The sequence below is a fragment of the Pinus tabuliformis genome, chromosome 5_1 (genome assembly GCF_031772625.1).
Source record: "Pinus tabuliformis cultivar Carrire ecotype Pingquan chromosome 5_1, CPIR1, whole genome shotgun sequence".
NCBI classification, from domain to species: Eukaryota; Viridiplantae; Streptophyta; class Pinopsida; order Pinales; family Pinaceae; genus Pinus; species Pinus tabuliformis.
In genome coordinates, this window is record NC_142305.1 from 500168112 (window position 1) to 500186872 (window position 18761).

The window sequence follows — 18761 nt, forward strand, 5'->3', positions numbered from 1 at the left end:
ATTCCCCCCTAGCCCTCTAGTCTCTATTGAATTTATAGGCCAAGAGGAGGAGGTTTCAGACCCTCAAAAGGACGCATTATGGTTGCACAAAGGGAGGAAGTTTTCTCCATGAACAGAGGGATGAGGCCCAAGTTTGTAGAAGCTCGTGGCTTTTATTTAGGAAATATCTCCCCAACAAGGCTTCTAGAAATCACTTTTTATTTTTACTTACGTAAAGTGATTTTTATAGTTCATAGTGGAAGATAGAGCGCATATTTGCATAGGCCACAATGGTAAGAACCACGGTGGCATAGACTCTATCTAGGAAACCATGCAATTGCTTAAAAGTAGGTTTTAAAGCAATATAATCTAGGATCCTTATTGTCTTTGTCATTTTTTCTTCTAACATTGTAGGGGAATTCTTCGAACACTTCATACAATAGTGAGAGATTCAGATTGGCGGCTATTTTCCTAATGGTGAAAAAATGACATGTAACATAAATGCACCAATTTTTATTGCAAAGGATGTGAAGGATGGACTAAGATAGTGTTACAGATGGATGTGGGAGCCTAGTGAACCATGGCCATTTTTATTATTGGGAAAATTATTATGAGGAGCAGAGGAGCACAAGATCCCTTCTAGGTAAAAATATTGTAAGGAGCAGAGGAGCACAAGAGCCCTTGGTGGGAAAAATATTTTAATGAGTTGGAAGTCCTTGTGAGGAGATAATGATAGGCCGTGATGTCAAAGCCATTTAATTGAGGTCTTATGTTAGATATAAATGAGGAAGCCTACAAAATCAAATATGCAGAAGATTCCTCTGCCATCGAGTGGGAAAGAAAATAGGTCAAATCAACACCATTTCTAAGTCATTGTTTTTTCTTCCTAATATAAGCTTAGTTTTCCTAATTTGACGTGTGTTTGTGGGAGACATTATTGCAAAATCGAGGGCCCTGTAGCCCTTGCTCCATCCAATGTATCCATGATTTTCAACAACCACAACAAGGGTTAATGTTCTTTTGATTTTATTGCTTTAGGTGAAGAATTCAAATTATGGTCTTTCTTAGTATGCACTTGTGGAAAAATCATGTCTTCAAATTCAGTTCACCTATTAACACATTCAACCTATTCATGACTTGAGTAGTGACATTGAGTTTTGAGCACGCGTGATAATTATTGAGATCAAACCTTTAAGCTCCACTCCATATCTTGAATATAGTAAGGATTCTTTACCTTTTTTTTGTTACGAGTATGATGTAAAATATAGTTGGAAATGAAAAAATATATTATTGAACAATGTATTGAAAATATGATTGACAACATATAAAAACTTTCTTGTTATAAGCAAGTTGATCCAAAATGAGGATGATCAATTTTGATCCTTGTTTCCTTTGTTCAATAATATATGTTAGCTACTAAATACCCTGTTGTTAATAGGAAATAACGTAAAATTAATCCACTTAATGTCACGTATATCTCTTTTATTTTTGGATCAAGTTGAATAAACTTCGATGACATGTTTGTTGTATGGTAACTAAATTATTCTCAGAAACTTATTAGTCCCTGCCATCTGGCATCCGGCAGGGACTATAGTAATCGATAGGACCCCGACTTAGCATTAGTTGACCCCTGCCCTTCTCTGTTATACGGCGGTTAGAGCGGGGATATGCTAAGTTTCGTTTGCACTCACTCTTTCGCGATCCTTCGCCATCTTATTTGGCCTCTTCCCGAGGCGGAAGAGGCCGGAGCATAGCTTAAACTCGTATTTACGCACAATCGAGTGGCCCTGACCGTGTGCGGTTTCGTTTTAATGCTAACATTAATTCCTTAATGTTTAATGTTAAGTGCGAATGGGCATACATATGCTAAGGTTTGCTTGTTCTTTTGCAGGTGTCGGCCGTATGCTCAAGGTTTGCATGGCGGGAGGTGTCCGCCTACCGGCTCGGCGGTTTTGTGCGAAGCATTTGAAGAGCAGGCGGTGTGTTGCCTCAGTATCTTTCACTGGTAAACCAGTGTCACTCTTTGCATTCCGTTTTCCATTGTGGCATCCGCGAAAAACGGGTTCATAGCTGAAAACGACGGGTTCCTGGTTCTGCAATGGGGTTTTTGGTTTGGAAAGTGGGGCGCATGCCCAACCACATACAGAGGTCAAAAACCCTAGGTCAGTTGGAAGGGGCGGTTTTGTGCGAAGCATTTGAAGAGCAGGCGGGTTCATAGCTGAAAACGACGGGTTTCTGGTTCTGCAATGGGGTTTTTGGTTGGGAAAGTGGGGCGCATGCCCAACCACATACAGAGGTCAAAAACCCTAGGTCACAAGACCCCTTCCCATGCCAGACTGTTCAACTTCCGCGCAGCTCAAACATAGCTTTTGCATGTAACTTGTGAAATGATGTTATGCATAGATTTATATCGGTAATCCTTTAATCCGCTCCTATATTCGTATCCGCTCAGTTATCCATATCGGCTTCTATAGCAGTATAAACAATTATTCGCTAAAGCCGAGCTATCATCCCCTTATAGTTCCTGCGCCACTTCTGCGTTCAGGGTTCAAATATCATCTTTCTATGATGATGACTCAGACGCTCAGAAAACGCGACCGAGAGCCGGAAGCTCTGCCGGTCTCCACTGACGTGCAGGAGGCGAAACGCTTCCACGGTGAAGAAACAGAGCGGTTTTGTCAATTAGACAAAACCCTGTCACAAGAAGAAGACGAATGGGCTGCCAGTGAGGAGGTCATAAATGAGGTCATGAAAAGCCTGGAGGAAGAGATGGGCACGCCTCCTTTCACTTCTTGTCCATCAAATTCTGGGCATAATTTGGCGTCGTCCGATATTCCTAGCGGCCAAGAAGGTGGAACCCTAGCTTCGGACTTGGGGGATGATCTGTTTTATCTGTTGGGGGCTTCAGATGACGAGCTCGGCATTCCTTTGAGCCCTCTTACGAATGTGATGGACGAAGCACGCCAGTCTCCTGAGGAGAAGGCTGATTTTAAATCTATTAGCGAAGTCTGGGACTTCGATGACAATTTTGGAAACTATCGACAGTTTGCATCGTATGACGATGCCCATCAAGCGAGCGAGCTACAGATGCCGGGGAAAATCCAGCACGAGGGTGGATAGCAAATCGAAAACGAATTGCAAGGCACTGATTTCCTTTCTGGAAAAAAAGACCACCCAGGACTTGAGGTTTGCAAGACGAGATCGATACCTACAGAAAGGCATGGGGACGAGCGAACCAGAACCCCTAACCAGTTCCGAAGAAAGGCCAGTAATTACGAGAATTCGAAGTCGAGCAAAGAGACATGGGTTCGTGACCTTCTGTAGAGAAGGGCAGACAACAATGGATTTCAGGCTGGGAGTTGTGAGTCACGAAGCGGACTTCAATAACATTCCCCCGGAAATAGTTGAATGGGTCGAGCAAGCATGCAGGGATCGAACGCCTGATCAGTTACTTTTTTTTCCGGGGCCAGGCAGGTTTCTGGTTGTGTACATCGGGTATACAGAGATTGAAACGTATGCTACAGAGGATTGGAATTTCGTATTTCACGTGTAAGAGACGGGAACAGGATCGGTGTGGCGCAGAACGAGAAATGGGAGTGCGCGTTGAGAAGCAGATGGTTGGAGTCGAAGGATGAGGTTGGCAAATGCGGTTGAGAAGGAAGACCTAGCGTTATAAGAAATTCGGAAGGTATTTTCATTGGACCATCAGCTTAGCTGATTTGACGTGGGTTAGGGTGATTCAGGGGATATGCTTAACATCTGTTGCGCCCTCACATAGACTGATTTGATGGGGGTTACATGTCTTGTGTACAGATTTCATTCCAGGTGACATTGTGCATGCAGCGTGGGGCTACGTGTAACGTAATTTTCTTCTTATATAAGAAGCTTATACATGATTTCGTCGTTACGGCTTGTTATTTCGCGCTTCCGCTCCAGGGTTCTAGGATATGCTACTGAACATTGCTTTATTTACAGTTTTTTGGCCTGTAAGTTCTGAATTCTTTTACAATTGCATGCTTGTATTTCTTTACTTTGCTCTCGCACATATCACATATACATGCTAAGTAACCCATTAATTGAATTGATGAATAGATTGATTGGTATCTCTAATGCCATATCCCTGTAGCTTCGTTAAACATTTGTTTGCAAGGTATTGATTGTATTCCTAGGGTCATAGAGTGCTTTGCCTTTGGTTTCCTTCTTGCATTGCTATTGATAGCATAGTATTTCCAGTCTTGATATTAGGTTCAAGAACTAGGATATTTTTTGGAGTGTGCATATGAGTTTGTGAGGATATTAGATCAGAGAGAGGATATTTTCATTTATGCGTGCAGTGCCTCTTCAGAAAATTAATGCATTTGGTTGAATTAATAGCACGTTAAGCAGATCTGAGTCCATTCTTTTATTTTCTTGATTTTACAGAGGGTTGAGTGGTGATTATACATGCTAAGTAACCCATTAATTGAATTGATGAATAGATTGATTGGTATCTCTAATGCCATATCCTTTTTGGATGCTTTCAATTTACACAATACTTACATGAAAAGCTCTGCTGCTTTTTGGATGAAAAGCAGATGTCTGGTCCTTGAGTGTTGAGGAATCATGTTCTCTGCCTGGAGCAAATTCAATGGGTTTTCCATGAGCTAGAGCTAGTGTCCAAGACAGACAATGGACTAGTGCTCTGAATTGGGTTTGCTATATGGGGCTTCTCTTCGTCTTTGTTTGTTCTGTCATCTCTAAATTTCGAAGGAAATATTGGCTTGGTATCCCTGTAGCTTCGTCAAACATTTGTTTGCAAGGTATTGATTGTATTCCTAGGGTCATAGAGTGCTTAGCCTTTGGTTTCGTTCTTGCATTGTTATTGATAGCATAGTATTTCCAGTCTTGATATTAGGTTCAAGAACTAGGATATTTTTTGGAGTGTGCATATGAGTTTGTCACGATATTAGATCAGAGAGAGGATATTTTCATTTATGCGTGCAGTGCCTCTTCAGAAAATTAATGCATTTGGCTGAATTAATAGCACGTTAAGCAGATCTGAGTCCATTCTTTTATTTTCTTGATTTTACAGAGGGTTGAGTGGTGATTATACATGCTAAGTAACCCATTAATTGAATTGATGAATAGATTGATTGGTATCTCTAATGCCATATCCTTTTTGGATGCTTTCAATTTACACAATACTTACATGAAAAGCAAATGTCTGGTCCTTCAATGTTGAGGAATCATGTTCTCTGCCTGGAGCAAATTCAATGTTCCCTAAGTGTAATATAGCTGCCAACCAGTCCAGCACGTCACCTCTCTTGTTTCTTTATCTATTTGAGTGGTTTGCTAATCTGCTGAGTGGTGTGTGTTATGTCATATTCTAGTGTGATAACTGCTGTGGTTTGACTTCTGATTTAAGGATCCTGTGTGTATAATTTTTATGCTTTGTCTCTAAGGTTTACAGAACTCAGCTAAATTTGTTTCATATTTAAATCTGCAAATCCGATGGTTGTCCGTGTGGTAAATCTTTATGGGAAGCATTATATACTTCTTTGTGTGAACACTGATCAGAAGTTATAATAATATTCTTTCATATGCTCTGAGGTGTCTCACTCTTTCAACACTTTGTTTCTGAGCTTTGGTTTAGGGTTTCAATGTTGTTATCAATAGGTAATGTTTTGATGAAGTGTTGGTATAGAGATATCATAAAACGAGAGCTAGATCTACAGCTCTTGAGTCAATAGTGACACAAGAGCTGGAGATGTCTCAAAACTACCGAGTTGCATCAAACTAATAGAGATTTGGAACCATTAGTTGGATGTAACTTTAATGCAAACACTGTGATAATATTATTTGATTCCTGTTGTATTGATGTGAAACAGAGTATGCATATTTAATTTTTGTGGTTGCCAAATTTACAAAACTTGCATATTCAACTTCTGTTGTTTGATTCACAGAGCTTGTACATTCACTCACTCTTTTGAGACAGTGATCTTAATTGATACTTGTGACTTTTGGTAAACATTGACTATTGCATGAAGGAAAGTTAATCTCTAAAACCATACATTTGTAGCCTTTCTGACTAGTTGTTTACAGAGTATTGATTGGTATCTCTAATGCCATATCCCTGTAGCTTCTTCAAACATTTGTTTGCAAGGTATACACAATCAATCGTTAGCTTTATGATGCTTTCAATTTACACAATACTTACATGAAAAGCTCTGCTCTTTTTGGATGAAATGCAGATGTCTGGTCCTTCAGTGTTGAGGAATCATGTTCTCTGCCTGGAGCAAATTCAATGTTCCCTAAGTGCAATATAGCTGCCAACCAATCCAGCACGTCACCCCTCTTCTTTCTTTATCTATTTGAGTGGTTTGCTAATCTGCTGAGTGGTGTGTGTTATGTCATATTCTAGTGTGATAACTGCTGTGGTTTGACTTCTGATTTAAGGATCCTGTGTGTATAATTTTTATGCTTTGTCTCTAAGATTTACAGAACTCAGCTAAATTTGTTTCATATTTAAATCTGGAAATCCGATGGTTGTCCGTGTGGTAAATCTTTATGGGAAGCATTATATACTTCTTTGTGTGAACACTGATCAGAAGTTATAATAATATTCTTTCATATGCTCTGAGGTGTCTCACTCTTTCAACACTTTGTTTCTGAGCTTTGGTTTAGGGTTTCAATGTTGTTATCAATAGGTAATGTTTTGATGAAGTGTTGGTATAGAGATATCATAAAACGAGAGCTAGATCTACAGCTCTTGAGTCAATAGTGACACAAGAGCTGGAGATCTCTCAAAACTCAGTGTCCTCTGTCACATTATATGTATAACAGAGCCTTGGATATTCGAGACCCTTCAATTGTAACTTGGGGGTTAGTAAATCACATAATGAGATCTTCAGTTCTTGTTGAATAAGTTAACAAGCCTGTTGAGTATTGTGGTTTAACCTACACTTATTGGACCTTAAGCTTCTTTATGTCTAGTGACCCGAGTTGCATCAAACTAATAGAGATTTGGAACCATTAGTTGGATGTAACTTTAATGCAAACACTGTGATAATATTATTTGATTCCTGTTGTATTGATGTGAAACAGAGTATGCATATTTAATTTTTGTGGTTGCCTAATTTACAAAACTTGCATATTCAACTTCTGTTGTTTGATTCACAGAGCTTGTACATTCACTCACTCTTTTGAGACAGTGATCTTAATTCATACTTGTGACTTTTGGTAAACATTGACTATTGCATGAAGGAAAGTTAATCTCTAAAACCATACATTTGTAGCCTTTCTGACTAGTTGTTTACAGAGTATTGATTGGTATCTCTAATGCCATATCCCTGTAGCTTCTTCAAACATTTGTTTGCAAGGTATACACAATCAATCGTTAACTTTATGATGCTTTCAATTTACACAATACTTACATGAAAAGCTCTGCTGCTTTTTGGATGAAAAGCAGATGTCTGGTCCTTCAGTGTTGAGGAATCATGTTCTTTGCCTGGAGCAAATTCAATGTTCCCTAAGTGTAATATAGCTGCCAACCAATCCAGCACGTCACCCCTCTTGTTTCTTTATCTATTTGAGTGGTTTGCTAATCTGCTGAGTGGTGTGTGTTATGTCATATTCTAGTGTGATAACTGCTGTGGTTTGACTTCTGATTTAAGGATCCTGTGTGTATAATTTTTATGCTTTGTCTCTAAGATTTACAGAACTCAACTAAATTTGTTTCATATTTAAATCTGGAAATCGGATGGTTGTCCGTGTGGTAAATCTTTATGGGAAGCTTTTTTTTAAGTCCCAAGGCTGCAACAAATGTTATTAATATTTTCTCATTTGTTGCATTGGCGTCCACTGTACTGTATTCCACTGTACTGTATTCTGCTCACGTCTTGCTTCCGATGTTCATTGAACATATGATTGGCACTTATTACATGGTACGGTTGCACTTCGAAGCATTCTTTTCACTTCTGGATTGAACATGGACATGGTCATCAATTTCTACATCGGCTCTTGGCTGCATGGTATGGTTGCATCTTCAAGATAGTTTCCTGGGCAAGATAACTGCTTCGTTTTGTCGCTGTTTCAAGCGAGCGTGTTACTTCTTGCAAGTGGGCGTGTCACAATCTGGGTTGATTACATGCTTCTAAGCAATGGATATTGCTCTTCGTCACCCATCTCATCACTTCTGGGTTGCATATCTGCTTCTAATTTATATTGTACCGCAAGTACCATTGCGGAATGCCTTCAATCATCTATATATTGCATTGAGTACCATAGTGGTGCTTTCTTCCGCATTTAGTCACCAGGGATGCCTTCTCTGAGTCAGCACATATATTAGAATGTCTCTTATTGGACCTTAAGCTTCTTTATGTCTAGTGACCCGAGTTGCATCAAACTAATAGAGATTTGGAACCATTAGTTGGATGTAACTTTAATGCAAACACTGTGATAATATTATTTGATTCCTGTTGTATTGATGTGAAACAGAGTATGCATATTTAATTTTTGTGGTTGCCTAATTTACAAAACTTGCATATTCAACTTCTGTTGTTTGATTCACAGAGCTTGTACATTCACTCACTCTTTTGAGACAGTGATCTTAATTCATACTTGTGACTTTTGGTAAACATTGACTATTGCATGAAGGAAAGTTAATCTCTAAAACCATACATTTGTAGCCTTTCTGACTAGTTGTTTACAGAGTATTGATTGGTATCTCTAATGCCATATCCCTGTAGCTTCTTCAAACATTTGTTTGCAAGGTATACACAATCAATCGTTAACTTTATGATGCTTTCAATTTACACAATACTTACATGAAACTCTGCTGCTTTTTGGATGAAAAGCAGATGTCTGGTCCTTCAGTGTTGAGGAATCATGTTGTCTGCCTGGAGCAAATTCAATGTTCCCTAAGTGTAATATAGCTGCCAACCAATCCAGCACGTCACCCCTCTTGTTTCTTTATCTATTTGAGTGGTTTGCTAATCTGCTGAGTGGTGTGTGTTATGTCATATTCTAGTGTGATAACTGCTGTGGTTTGACTTCTGATTTAAGGATCCTGTGTGTATAATTTTTATGCTTTGTCTCTAAGATTTACAGAACTCAACTAAATTTGTTTCATATTTAATTCTGGAAATCGGATGGTTGTCCGTGTGGTAAATCTTTATGGGAAGCATTATATACTTCTTTGTGTGAACACTGATCAGAAGTTATAATAATATTCTTTCATATGCTCTGAGGTGACTCACTCTTTCAACACTTTGTTTTTGAGCTTTGGTTTAGGGTTTCAATGTTGTTATCAATAGGTAATGTTTTGATGAAGTGTTGGTATAGAGGGGTTTACGTTGTTCTTTATCTTGGCAGTCATATTTCGAACTTCAGTATCAGAGCTGCGCAGTGGATGCTACCGGACATAAGGAGTCTCCGTAGCTTAGCAGACATTTGCGGTTCCAAAGGTGCGCACAATCACTTCGTGTTCTATAATCATTTTCATTGTTCAACTTGTTATTATGGTTCTCTGGTTGTAACTGCATTGCATCAGTAAACATAATATTGCATCGAACACTTAGTCGTCATCATGTCTTCTATGTCTGATAAACACAAGTTGCAATTAGTATTGCAAAAGCATCACTTATTTCGTGTGGACAATTTCTCATATCTAATTGGAGACTGCCTATTCGATAGTTTAGAACTTTTGCTAGATTTCCGATACACATCAGTGGAGCTAAGGAAAGGAACAATAGAATATTTTAGAGCCTGTCTCAAAAAACAAGATAGTGAGGCAATTTTGTCTTATGAACATGAACTGCATGAAGCTTCACTTAGAGAAATGCATAACATTAGCAACCGTGAAGTCTATTTAGACAAAATGGCTAAATCTGCCTCAAACAATATACCCCTAGCATCTAGAGGTCTGTGGGGAGATATTTTCTGCGTCCATTGGCTGTCAAACTGGTTGAAAATTCCAATTAGGCTTTGGTCCAAAACAAAGATGCGAGTGTATTTGCACTTCAATTCAAGTATTACAACGAATACTTGTGACATACTGTTCCATGACGAGGACCCTTTGAATGGGCACTTCGAGCCTTTGGTTCATAAGCAGCCTACAATTCGTTCTACCTTCCAACAACAAGCCGATACCTCAAAGAACAATATCGAACCACAGCCTGAGACAAAATGTCAATCAATCAAAGCTAAATTACACGCACCTTGTCACTTAAACAAGCATGTGCTTAAGGACATTGCTCAGAAGAATCAGGAAAGGCAAAACGTAGGCATTCAATACAACAGAAGTACAATGGAACAACAAGTAGTTCTATACAACATAGAAGATGTTTGTGACACACCTATGTCTGATAAACACAAGTTGCAATTGGTATTGCAAAAGCATGACTTATTTCGTGTGGACAATTTCTCATATCTAATTGGAGACTGTTTATTCGATAGTTTAGAACTTTTGCTAGATTTCCGATACACATCAGTGGAGCTAAGGAAAGGAACAATAGAATATTTTAGAAACTGTCTCAAAAAACAAGATAGTGAGGCAATTTGGTCTTATGAACATGAACTGCATGAAGCCTCACTCAAAGAAATGCATAACATTAGAAACCGTGAAATCTATTTAGACAAAATGGCTAAATCTGCCTCAAACAATATACCCCCAGCATCTAGAGGTCTATGGGGAGATATTTTCTGCATCCATTGGCTGTCAAACTGGTTGAAAATTCCAATTAGGGTTTGGTCCAAAACAAAGATGAGACTGTATTTGCACTTCAATTCAGGTATTACAACAAATACTTGTGACATACTGTTCCATGACGAAGATCCTTTGAATGGGCACTTCGAGCCTTTGGTTCATAGGCAGCCTACAATTGGTTGTACCTCCCAACAACAAGCCGATACCTCAAAGAAACCTTGTCACTTAAACAAGCATGTGCTTAAGGGGATTGCTCATGAAAATCCGAAAAGGCAAAACATAGGCATTCAATATAACAGAAGTACAATGGAACAACAAGTAATTCTAAACAACACAGAAGATATTTGTGACACACTGCACACAAAAGATGTTAGTGACACACGGGGTTCCGGTCACTTAGAAACTTGAAAGAACATATTAGAACCAACAGACGAACAGAAGTTGTAACTTCTTGTCGATCAGACAAACAATCAAAAAGTCTATCTTTAAGCAATTGTCGATCAGACAAACAATCAAAAAGTCTATCTTTGCGTTTGCTTAAAGGCATCATTCGGGAAAATTGAAAACACAGAAAATAAGACTTGCCTTCAACACAACAATAATGAAACAAGAAATAGTCATAGAAAACATGGACTACAGCCCATGTTCAGGAAGATCAACGGATCTATCAGCGCGATCAACGAACCAAGTAAAATTCGAGACACTGAGAATTCGATCACTTAGAAACTTGGAAAAACAGATTAGAAACAACGCACAAACGGGAATTGTAATCGCTTGTTCATTAGGCAAAGAGACAAAAAGCTTATCTTTGCATTTGCTTAAAGGCATTATCCGGACAAAATCGAAAACGGAGAAAATAAGACTTGCGTTCAACACAGCAACAATGAAACAAGAAATAGTCATAGAAAACATGGACTACAATCGATTTGCAACAACATCAAAGGATCGTTCAGCACAATCAAAGAAACCAGGAGAATCCAACCTCTCGATTCAATCAAGATCAATGAACAAATTACCAGAATTATCAGAATTTGATCAAGTATATCAAAGGCAAGTAAGTGACACACCTATTTTCAATTGTTCATCATGTGAAACAACTTTTTTCAAAAGAGACATCTGCTTTGTGAAACAAGAATGTCAAGCAAAACAAAATAAGATTAGGAAACTATCAACTAGTTTCGAGAATGTTAAATCTCGTGTTGAAAATTGCTACATTTGTAAACATTGCAAAAAAGCAATTGAACATGAAACAATTGCTAAATATGCAGTCCCTGAACACATAAGAAGAAACAATGGCACTAGAACACTGAGAGATCTCACTGAACTAGAGGAAAGACTAGTCGCATTAAGATTGCCCTTCTTGCAAATAAAAGAAATGGGCCATCGACATAAGAAGTCGCAACTGGGCTTAACTGGAGGAGTCATCAATGTCCCTACTAACATTTCCAGAATCCAATCTGCATTGCCTCGAACTATAAAAGACACTGACACGGTTGCCGTTGTTCTCAAAAAGAGTTTAAGATTCAAAAGTGCTTATGCATTTGGTCGAGTTCGAGTTCACAAAGTGATGAAAGCACTAAAACAATTATGCAAAAGGATGCTTTACAAGCTCGAGAACGCTACCATAAATGACAATTGGAAAGAGACATTCCTACAGAACCAAGAAGCTTATGAAAGTTCAAGTGACACTGAAGATAGCGAACACGATAACCAGGACAACGATGAACCAACGACAAAAACATTGGTCCATGGATTCATTGATGCACACACCGTCCATGACCTTGTAAATAAACAAATTAACATTGCACCTGCTGCTGGATACATGCCATTAGGAATCTTCAAAGATAAGTACTCAGAAGAAATGAGTTTCCCATCGCTTTTCTATGGCAACAAACGCCCAGCTGACATCTCCAAAAACTTTACATATCAAAAGATTTGCCACTGGGAAGTGCTGCATAAAAGCCACGATTTTGCTTATCATACTACAAACCTGTTCTATAAAGCAATTCGCATTATCATAAATCAGGTGTTGAATACAATGTGGATTAGAATTAGAAAGGGGCAGTTGAAAGGTAGAAAACTAGTTGCAAAAGACGTTAAGTCAAAACCGAACCTAGATCGTATTTTAAATTCTGACATTGGGTACATGGACCTAAAAACAATTCGTACCTCACCTGACTACCACCAGCAAATACGGAACAAACTCTATGCAATGATACGACAACTAGGGCCGCCCACTTTCTTTGTTTCGTTTAGTAGTGCGGAGCATCTTTGGGATCCTTTAATGCATGCATTGAGACACATAAAACAAAACACTAGAAGACCAAACACAGGCGAACTTGATGAAAATGAACCTAGCTCATTAATAAGAAACGACCCTGTTACTTGTGTACGTTACTATAGATCTAGGAGGGATGCATTACATCAATTGATATCTCATGATCACAAGTATTATGGAGAGCTCACTGACCACTTCTATGTAACTGAATTCCAAAACCGGGGCAGTGAACATGAACATGGCTTACTATGGATAAAATCTGCACCAATCTATGGTCAAAATACAAATATTGAAGTCGAAGAATTCGTTGACAATTACTTGTCAACTAATTCACTATTACTTGCAAGTGAACTTAGAGTTCTACAACACCATTGTCACACAAAAAGTTGTAGGAAGCGTGCAAATTCTAATTGCAGATTTAATTTCCCAGTACCACCAATGAAAGTAACAAAAATACTTGAGCCTCTTGAATTCGATAGTGATAAAACAAAAGCACATGCAAAGCTAATCTTTGAAGCAATAAACAACACAAGATACAGTGAAAATGATACATTTGATAGCTTTTTAGCCAACCTTGGACTAGTACACAATGAATACATACATGCTATCCAATGTACACTAAAGCGAACAACACTCTTATTGCAAAGGAACCCAGTTGACACCTGGACAAACAACTTCGCTAAACATATTCCAGGAATTTGGATTGCAAACACTGATTCCCAATTTGTACTTGATTCATATGCAGCTGCAATGTATTGCAGTTCTTATATGACCAAAGAAGATAAAACACTGACAAGAACATTTAAAAACATACGCGACAATCATGTGAAAACAAAATCTGATATCCTAGATACCATTAGTTCTTTGGGGAAAGCTTTGGTCAACTTGCAACAAATGTCTGCACAACAAGCAGTGCATATTGTGTTATCGCTCCCACTAAACTCTAGTTCACGGAAATGTGTATTTATTAACACATCTCCTGTCGATGATCGTGCATTTGTTCTTAAAAGACAAAAAGATCTGCAGAAGGAAGCAGATGACTCAGAAGACATAATGTGCCCATCAATTACTGACTACTATGCTCTCCGACCTACTGCTATTGAACATGTCTGCTTAGCAGAATTTGCATCTAGCTATACAAAGAAAGGACAAGAACGCAGAAAACCAAGTAGACCATGTGTCATTCGATCTGTTAGATATAACAAATACAAGGACATTGAAAATCACTGTAGAGAGCAATTGATGTTATACTATCCTTATCGAGGAAGTGAAACTGCAATTAAGCAACGTTACACAAGTTGGCAAGCTGCATATGTTGCGGTCGAAGAAATAGTCAAGCAAAATGAACAGAAGTTCAAATTTGCTACAACAACTACATGGGGTGACATAGATGACGCAATGCACACAGAAAACAGAAACTGGAGAAATATTTGACATAGATAGTTTGAAATCAAATGAAACAGAAACTATAACATTTAACAAATCGATAGATGACAAATATGAAAACTACGACTTCCAAAATGACTTGGGACATTTGCAAGATAGCAAAAAGTTTGCTTTACCATCTACAAGGCCATATGAAATCGTGAAACAACCACGTATACTTGAAGACGTAGAGTACTATGAATTAATGCGACAATTAAACACCGAACAAGCAAGCATAGTTACTGATGTTATAACAAGGAAATTGTACAGACCAGACGAGCTAATCTACCTATTATTAACAGGAGGTGCAGGAACAGGCAAGACACACACAGCCAAGGCAATCTTCCAATCCTTAGTACGCATACACAATGTGGCATTGCCTTATAACCCATCACAACTAATAGGAATAATCGCTGCATACACGGCAAAGCTGCCTTCAATGCTGGTGGTGTCACATTGCATTCTGCATTCTATTTGCCCTTTAACAAAGCAGATTGCCCCTCACTAAACAATGAAAAATTGGACACATTATCAAAGCATTTCCAACAATTGTGTGTCCTCCTCATAGATGAGGCATCGCTCGTTGGTGCAACAACACTATATCAAATTGATAAGCGCCTGCGACAAATCTTACACACACCAACTTCATACTTTGGCAATGTTGACACGATATTCTCCGGCGATCTTTACCAGGCAAACCCAGTCAGAGACTCCCTGATCTTTGAAAACCCAAAAATCAACAAAAACACAATTCCATATGCCTTCTGGCCAGAGAAAATAAAATGTTATCAACTGCACACAGCCATGCGCCAAAAAGACCCATTGTTCATTGATGTACTAAATAGGATGAGATTAAACATGCAAACAGATGAAGATATCGCTTATGTAAACAACAACTGCTATAGGGTCCCACCTTCAAGCCCAGTCTTCCCACACATTTTCTATCGCAACAAAGATGTCCATATTCACAATGTGAAAATGCTTTCCCTAACAAAGGGGGAACAAATAATGCTCATTGCAATTGACAACTACGAGCTTCCTGGGTCGAGTTATTTTGCTTTTGATAAAACAATCTCACTGCCATCAACAATTACAGTTAAACAGAACATGCTAGTTGAACTATATGCAGGAAATTACAATACAAACGATGGATTAGTAAATGGTGCTGAAGGGATTTTCAAATCCTATTCATCTAATAACAACAGGCCTGACATTGTCTGGATAGAATTTTCAGACCCAGAAATTGGGAAACAACAAAGAAGCAACTTCAAACAACTATACGACATAAATATAATGCCAAATTGGACACCAATCTTTCGAATAGCAAAATCTCTAGCAATGTCTCGGAACAAATTACAAATTACAATTCGAAAACAATTTCCCATCCAATTAGCCTGTGCCCGGACAATACACCGGACACAAGGGTTGACATTGGATCAGCTTGCATTTGACCCAACTGGTGTGACAAAACATGGTCTAGTCTACACTGCATTATCACGTGTTCGAACTATTGACTCACTATACTTGATTAACAAATTGACACAACAAAACTTCCATGTCAAAAACAAAATAATCAATGAGATGGCACGGCTAGAAACAACTGGTGCATGGAAACTAGAATTCGCAAAGAAGAAATCTGTTAACAAGGATGTTTTATCGATTGCAAGCCTGAACACACGTAGTCTACGTGCACATCTTAGTGACGTGATTCATCACAGTGACTTAATGGACAACATGATTCTATGTTTTCAAGAAACTCATTTGTACACTCCACCAGTAGTCAAAGAATTCTTATCATTCAATTTTGCGGCTGCACATTGTACACATGGAATTCTTACTTGCATAAACAAAAAATTACCTATTAGAGCAAGAAAGACATTTTGCAAAAACGAAACAGAGCTTACCCTAATTGACATGTACTTCCAACGACCAATTTGTTTAATGAACATTTATGCAGCACCATTTGAACAAGTATCCACAATAATGCAAATAATTCAGGAAGCAAAGTCGCAAACTACATATACTGACTGTGTTTTTTTAGTTATTGGTGATTTGAACATTGACATACAACAAGAAACAGCTCGTAGCAAACTCTTTGTACAATTTATGGAAATGGAAAACTTACATGAAATAACAAGCAAACTATCTCCGCACCGAAACACAGTAATAGACCATATCTGGACAACTTTGCCTATGAAACAGTGTGAGATAAATGTAACATGGGCTTATTGGTCTGATCATAGCATATTCTATGCGCTATTATAGCTCTAGTGACCCTCGGAACAAATCAATTTTAGCCTGTAGCAAAATCAAAGTAGCATTGATACACAAGTTTCTCTACAATTTGCTAAACTTCTTATTCAAGGAAACTTCATATTTCCCTGTTCAAACAAACGCTGTGTTACCCGAGCAATATCAATCTCCAATGGCCATACTGAAAGTCTATTTCTTGTAGCTCCCTTGCAACACTCTGCGTTAACTGATCTAGGTATGTAACACATAGAATAACGTTATGCACAGATTTATTATTACATGGAACACATTTTGCTTGTAGACCTAATAGAATACATATTTATTATTACATGGAACAAGTTTTGCTTGTAGACCTCATAGCTTGTACTCGTGTTGTACAGATAACTAATAAGAAAACATAGCACGAAGAAGTAACTCCTCCAGAGCCTTGCTGCTTTTCAGATCAGAGATTGGTAAACAGATAATTAATATGAAAAGACAGCACGAAGAAATACCTGCTCCAGAGACATGCTCCCTCTCTGAGACTTGTGACGTCTCAGAAACTGCTAAAAAGTAACTAAAAAACCTTCAAATCTATTCTTACAAGTTTTGTAGTACAAACACAATGTTAATTCAGATTCTTCAATATTGTTCTACAAGCAGAAACAGGAAAGTACATCAAGTTTTGTAGTACAAACATAATGTTAATTCAGATTCTTTAATATTGTTCTACAGGCAGAAACAGGAAAGTACTTCTGAGATAGCAGCCAAGCATCAACTTTGTAGAACAATCACAATACAGGAGTTAAAAGGGCTGAAAATGGGAACAACTTTTCACGGCCAGGTTCTAGTGATATACAAAACACTGGTCGACAAAGCCCACGGAATTGAATTTTTACGTGCTGACCTGGTGGACAGCAAAGGGCATATGACAATTACGCTAAATGTGCCACACAGCCTCATTGCTGCTACTGAAGCGAAGCTTCTAGTTGGCCAGGGAATCTGTGTTACAGATTTCAAGGTCTCTGCTAAGACAGTCTACGACCATGGAGACTGTCCGTGTATACTTGTTTTGCATGGGAAGAGCATATTGGAACCAATTCCACCTATCTGTATGGAATACAGATTTGTTCCCACGACAACTATTAACCAGCTCACCCGCACAACAGCTGAGTTTGCAATCGGCACAGTTGCCGGTCTTGTAACAACAGCGAAAGAAATAGCTGGTCAATATGTCCTAACTATCAAGGACGGCCCAGCTGAAAAAGACAAAGCCACGGTATATACGAATTCAACCATTTATTCTTTTTAACATTTAAATCATCTATACATTTTAAGTAACCGTTCACTTAAAAGCAATTACATTTAACACTAGTACATTTTGCAACGCAGGTCTATCTTTTCAATACATTTAAGCCAATTTTCAAATCCATCCAACAACAAATTTCGAAACAAGAAGCACCAATGGTCCTGTTTCGAAATGTTGCCCGAGGCAAAGAACGTGGCTCATTACGGACATGCAAATCTACATTCATTACACCCGTTACTTCAGACAGGGTACTTGGAGACCTGAGAAAACTACTTGCCTCAACAACAAAGGTCCTCTCATACTCCACAAAATATATATTATAAATCTTTATTTCCTCTTCTCCTAAATCACGCACGTTCATTTAACATCCTTTTAGCATTTTTATTACAATATCTAATGCTAGGCTTGTACTGAAACATGGACCAGGTTAAAGGTATGCTAACTATAGCAGACATACACGCAGAACCCTTTGTTATAATCTGTAACAATTGCTCTCTGCCCGCCGATACATTTGGAACAGTTATCATGGACCAACTTAACTGTTCTACATGCAAACAACTAACTACATATCGACGCAGTTTGCAATTAAATTGCACAATCCAAACAGAGGGAAATGTTCAATACAAATGCATCCTAAAGGACAGTTTACTGCTCGAACTGTGTCCATCCTTAACAGGACTGACGTATGAAAAATATCTCGAAGACGTTGGTGACGTTACATACAGTTTGCGAGATTTCCATGTACACAACAACTTCCTGTTGGATAGTTCGGATGTCATTGTCCGGACAGATTGACACATTTTATCCTCTGTAGGGTGTCACTTTCTCTGGTCTACGAGTTCATATTTGCTGGA

At 38.4% G+C, this 18761-nt stretch overlaps 1 protein-coding gene across 1 annotated transcript; it reads left to right on the forward strand.

The window, feature by feature from the left end:
• The first annotated feature begins 17503 nt into the window (after nt 1–17503).
• On the forward strand, nt 17504–18297 carry LOC149165679 (uncharacterized). Its single transcript, XM_089431182.1, has 2 exons — nt 17504–17877; nt 17991–18297. The coding sequence occupies exons 1-2, from the start codon at nt 17527–17529 to the stop codon at nt 18228–18230; spliced, it is 591 nt and encodes a 196-aa protein (XP_089287308.1). The 5' UTR covers nt 17504–17526; the 3' UTR covers nt 18231–18297.
• Nucleotides 18298–18761: the final 464 nt, after the last annotated feature.

Coding starts and splice junctions, on each gene's coding strand:
- LOC149165679 (XM_089431182.1), top strand. CDS start 17,527: ATGACAATTACGCTAAATGTGCCACACAGCCTCATTGCTGCTACTGAA. Junction 17,878..17,990: donor CTGAAAAAGACAAAGCCACG/GTATATACGAAT, acceptor TTTGCAACGCAG/GTCTATCTTTTCAATACATT.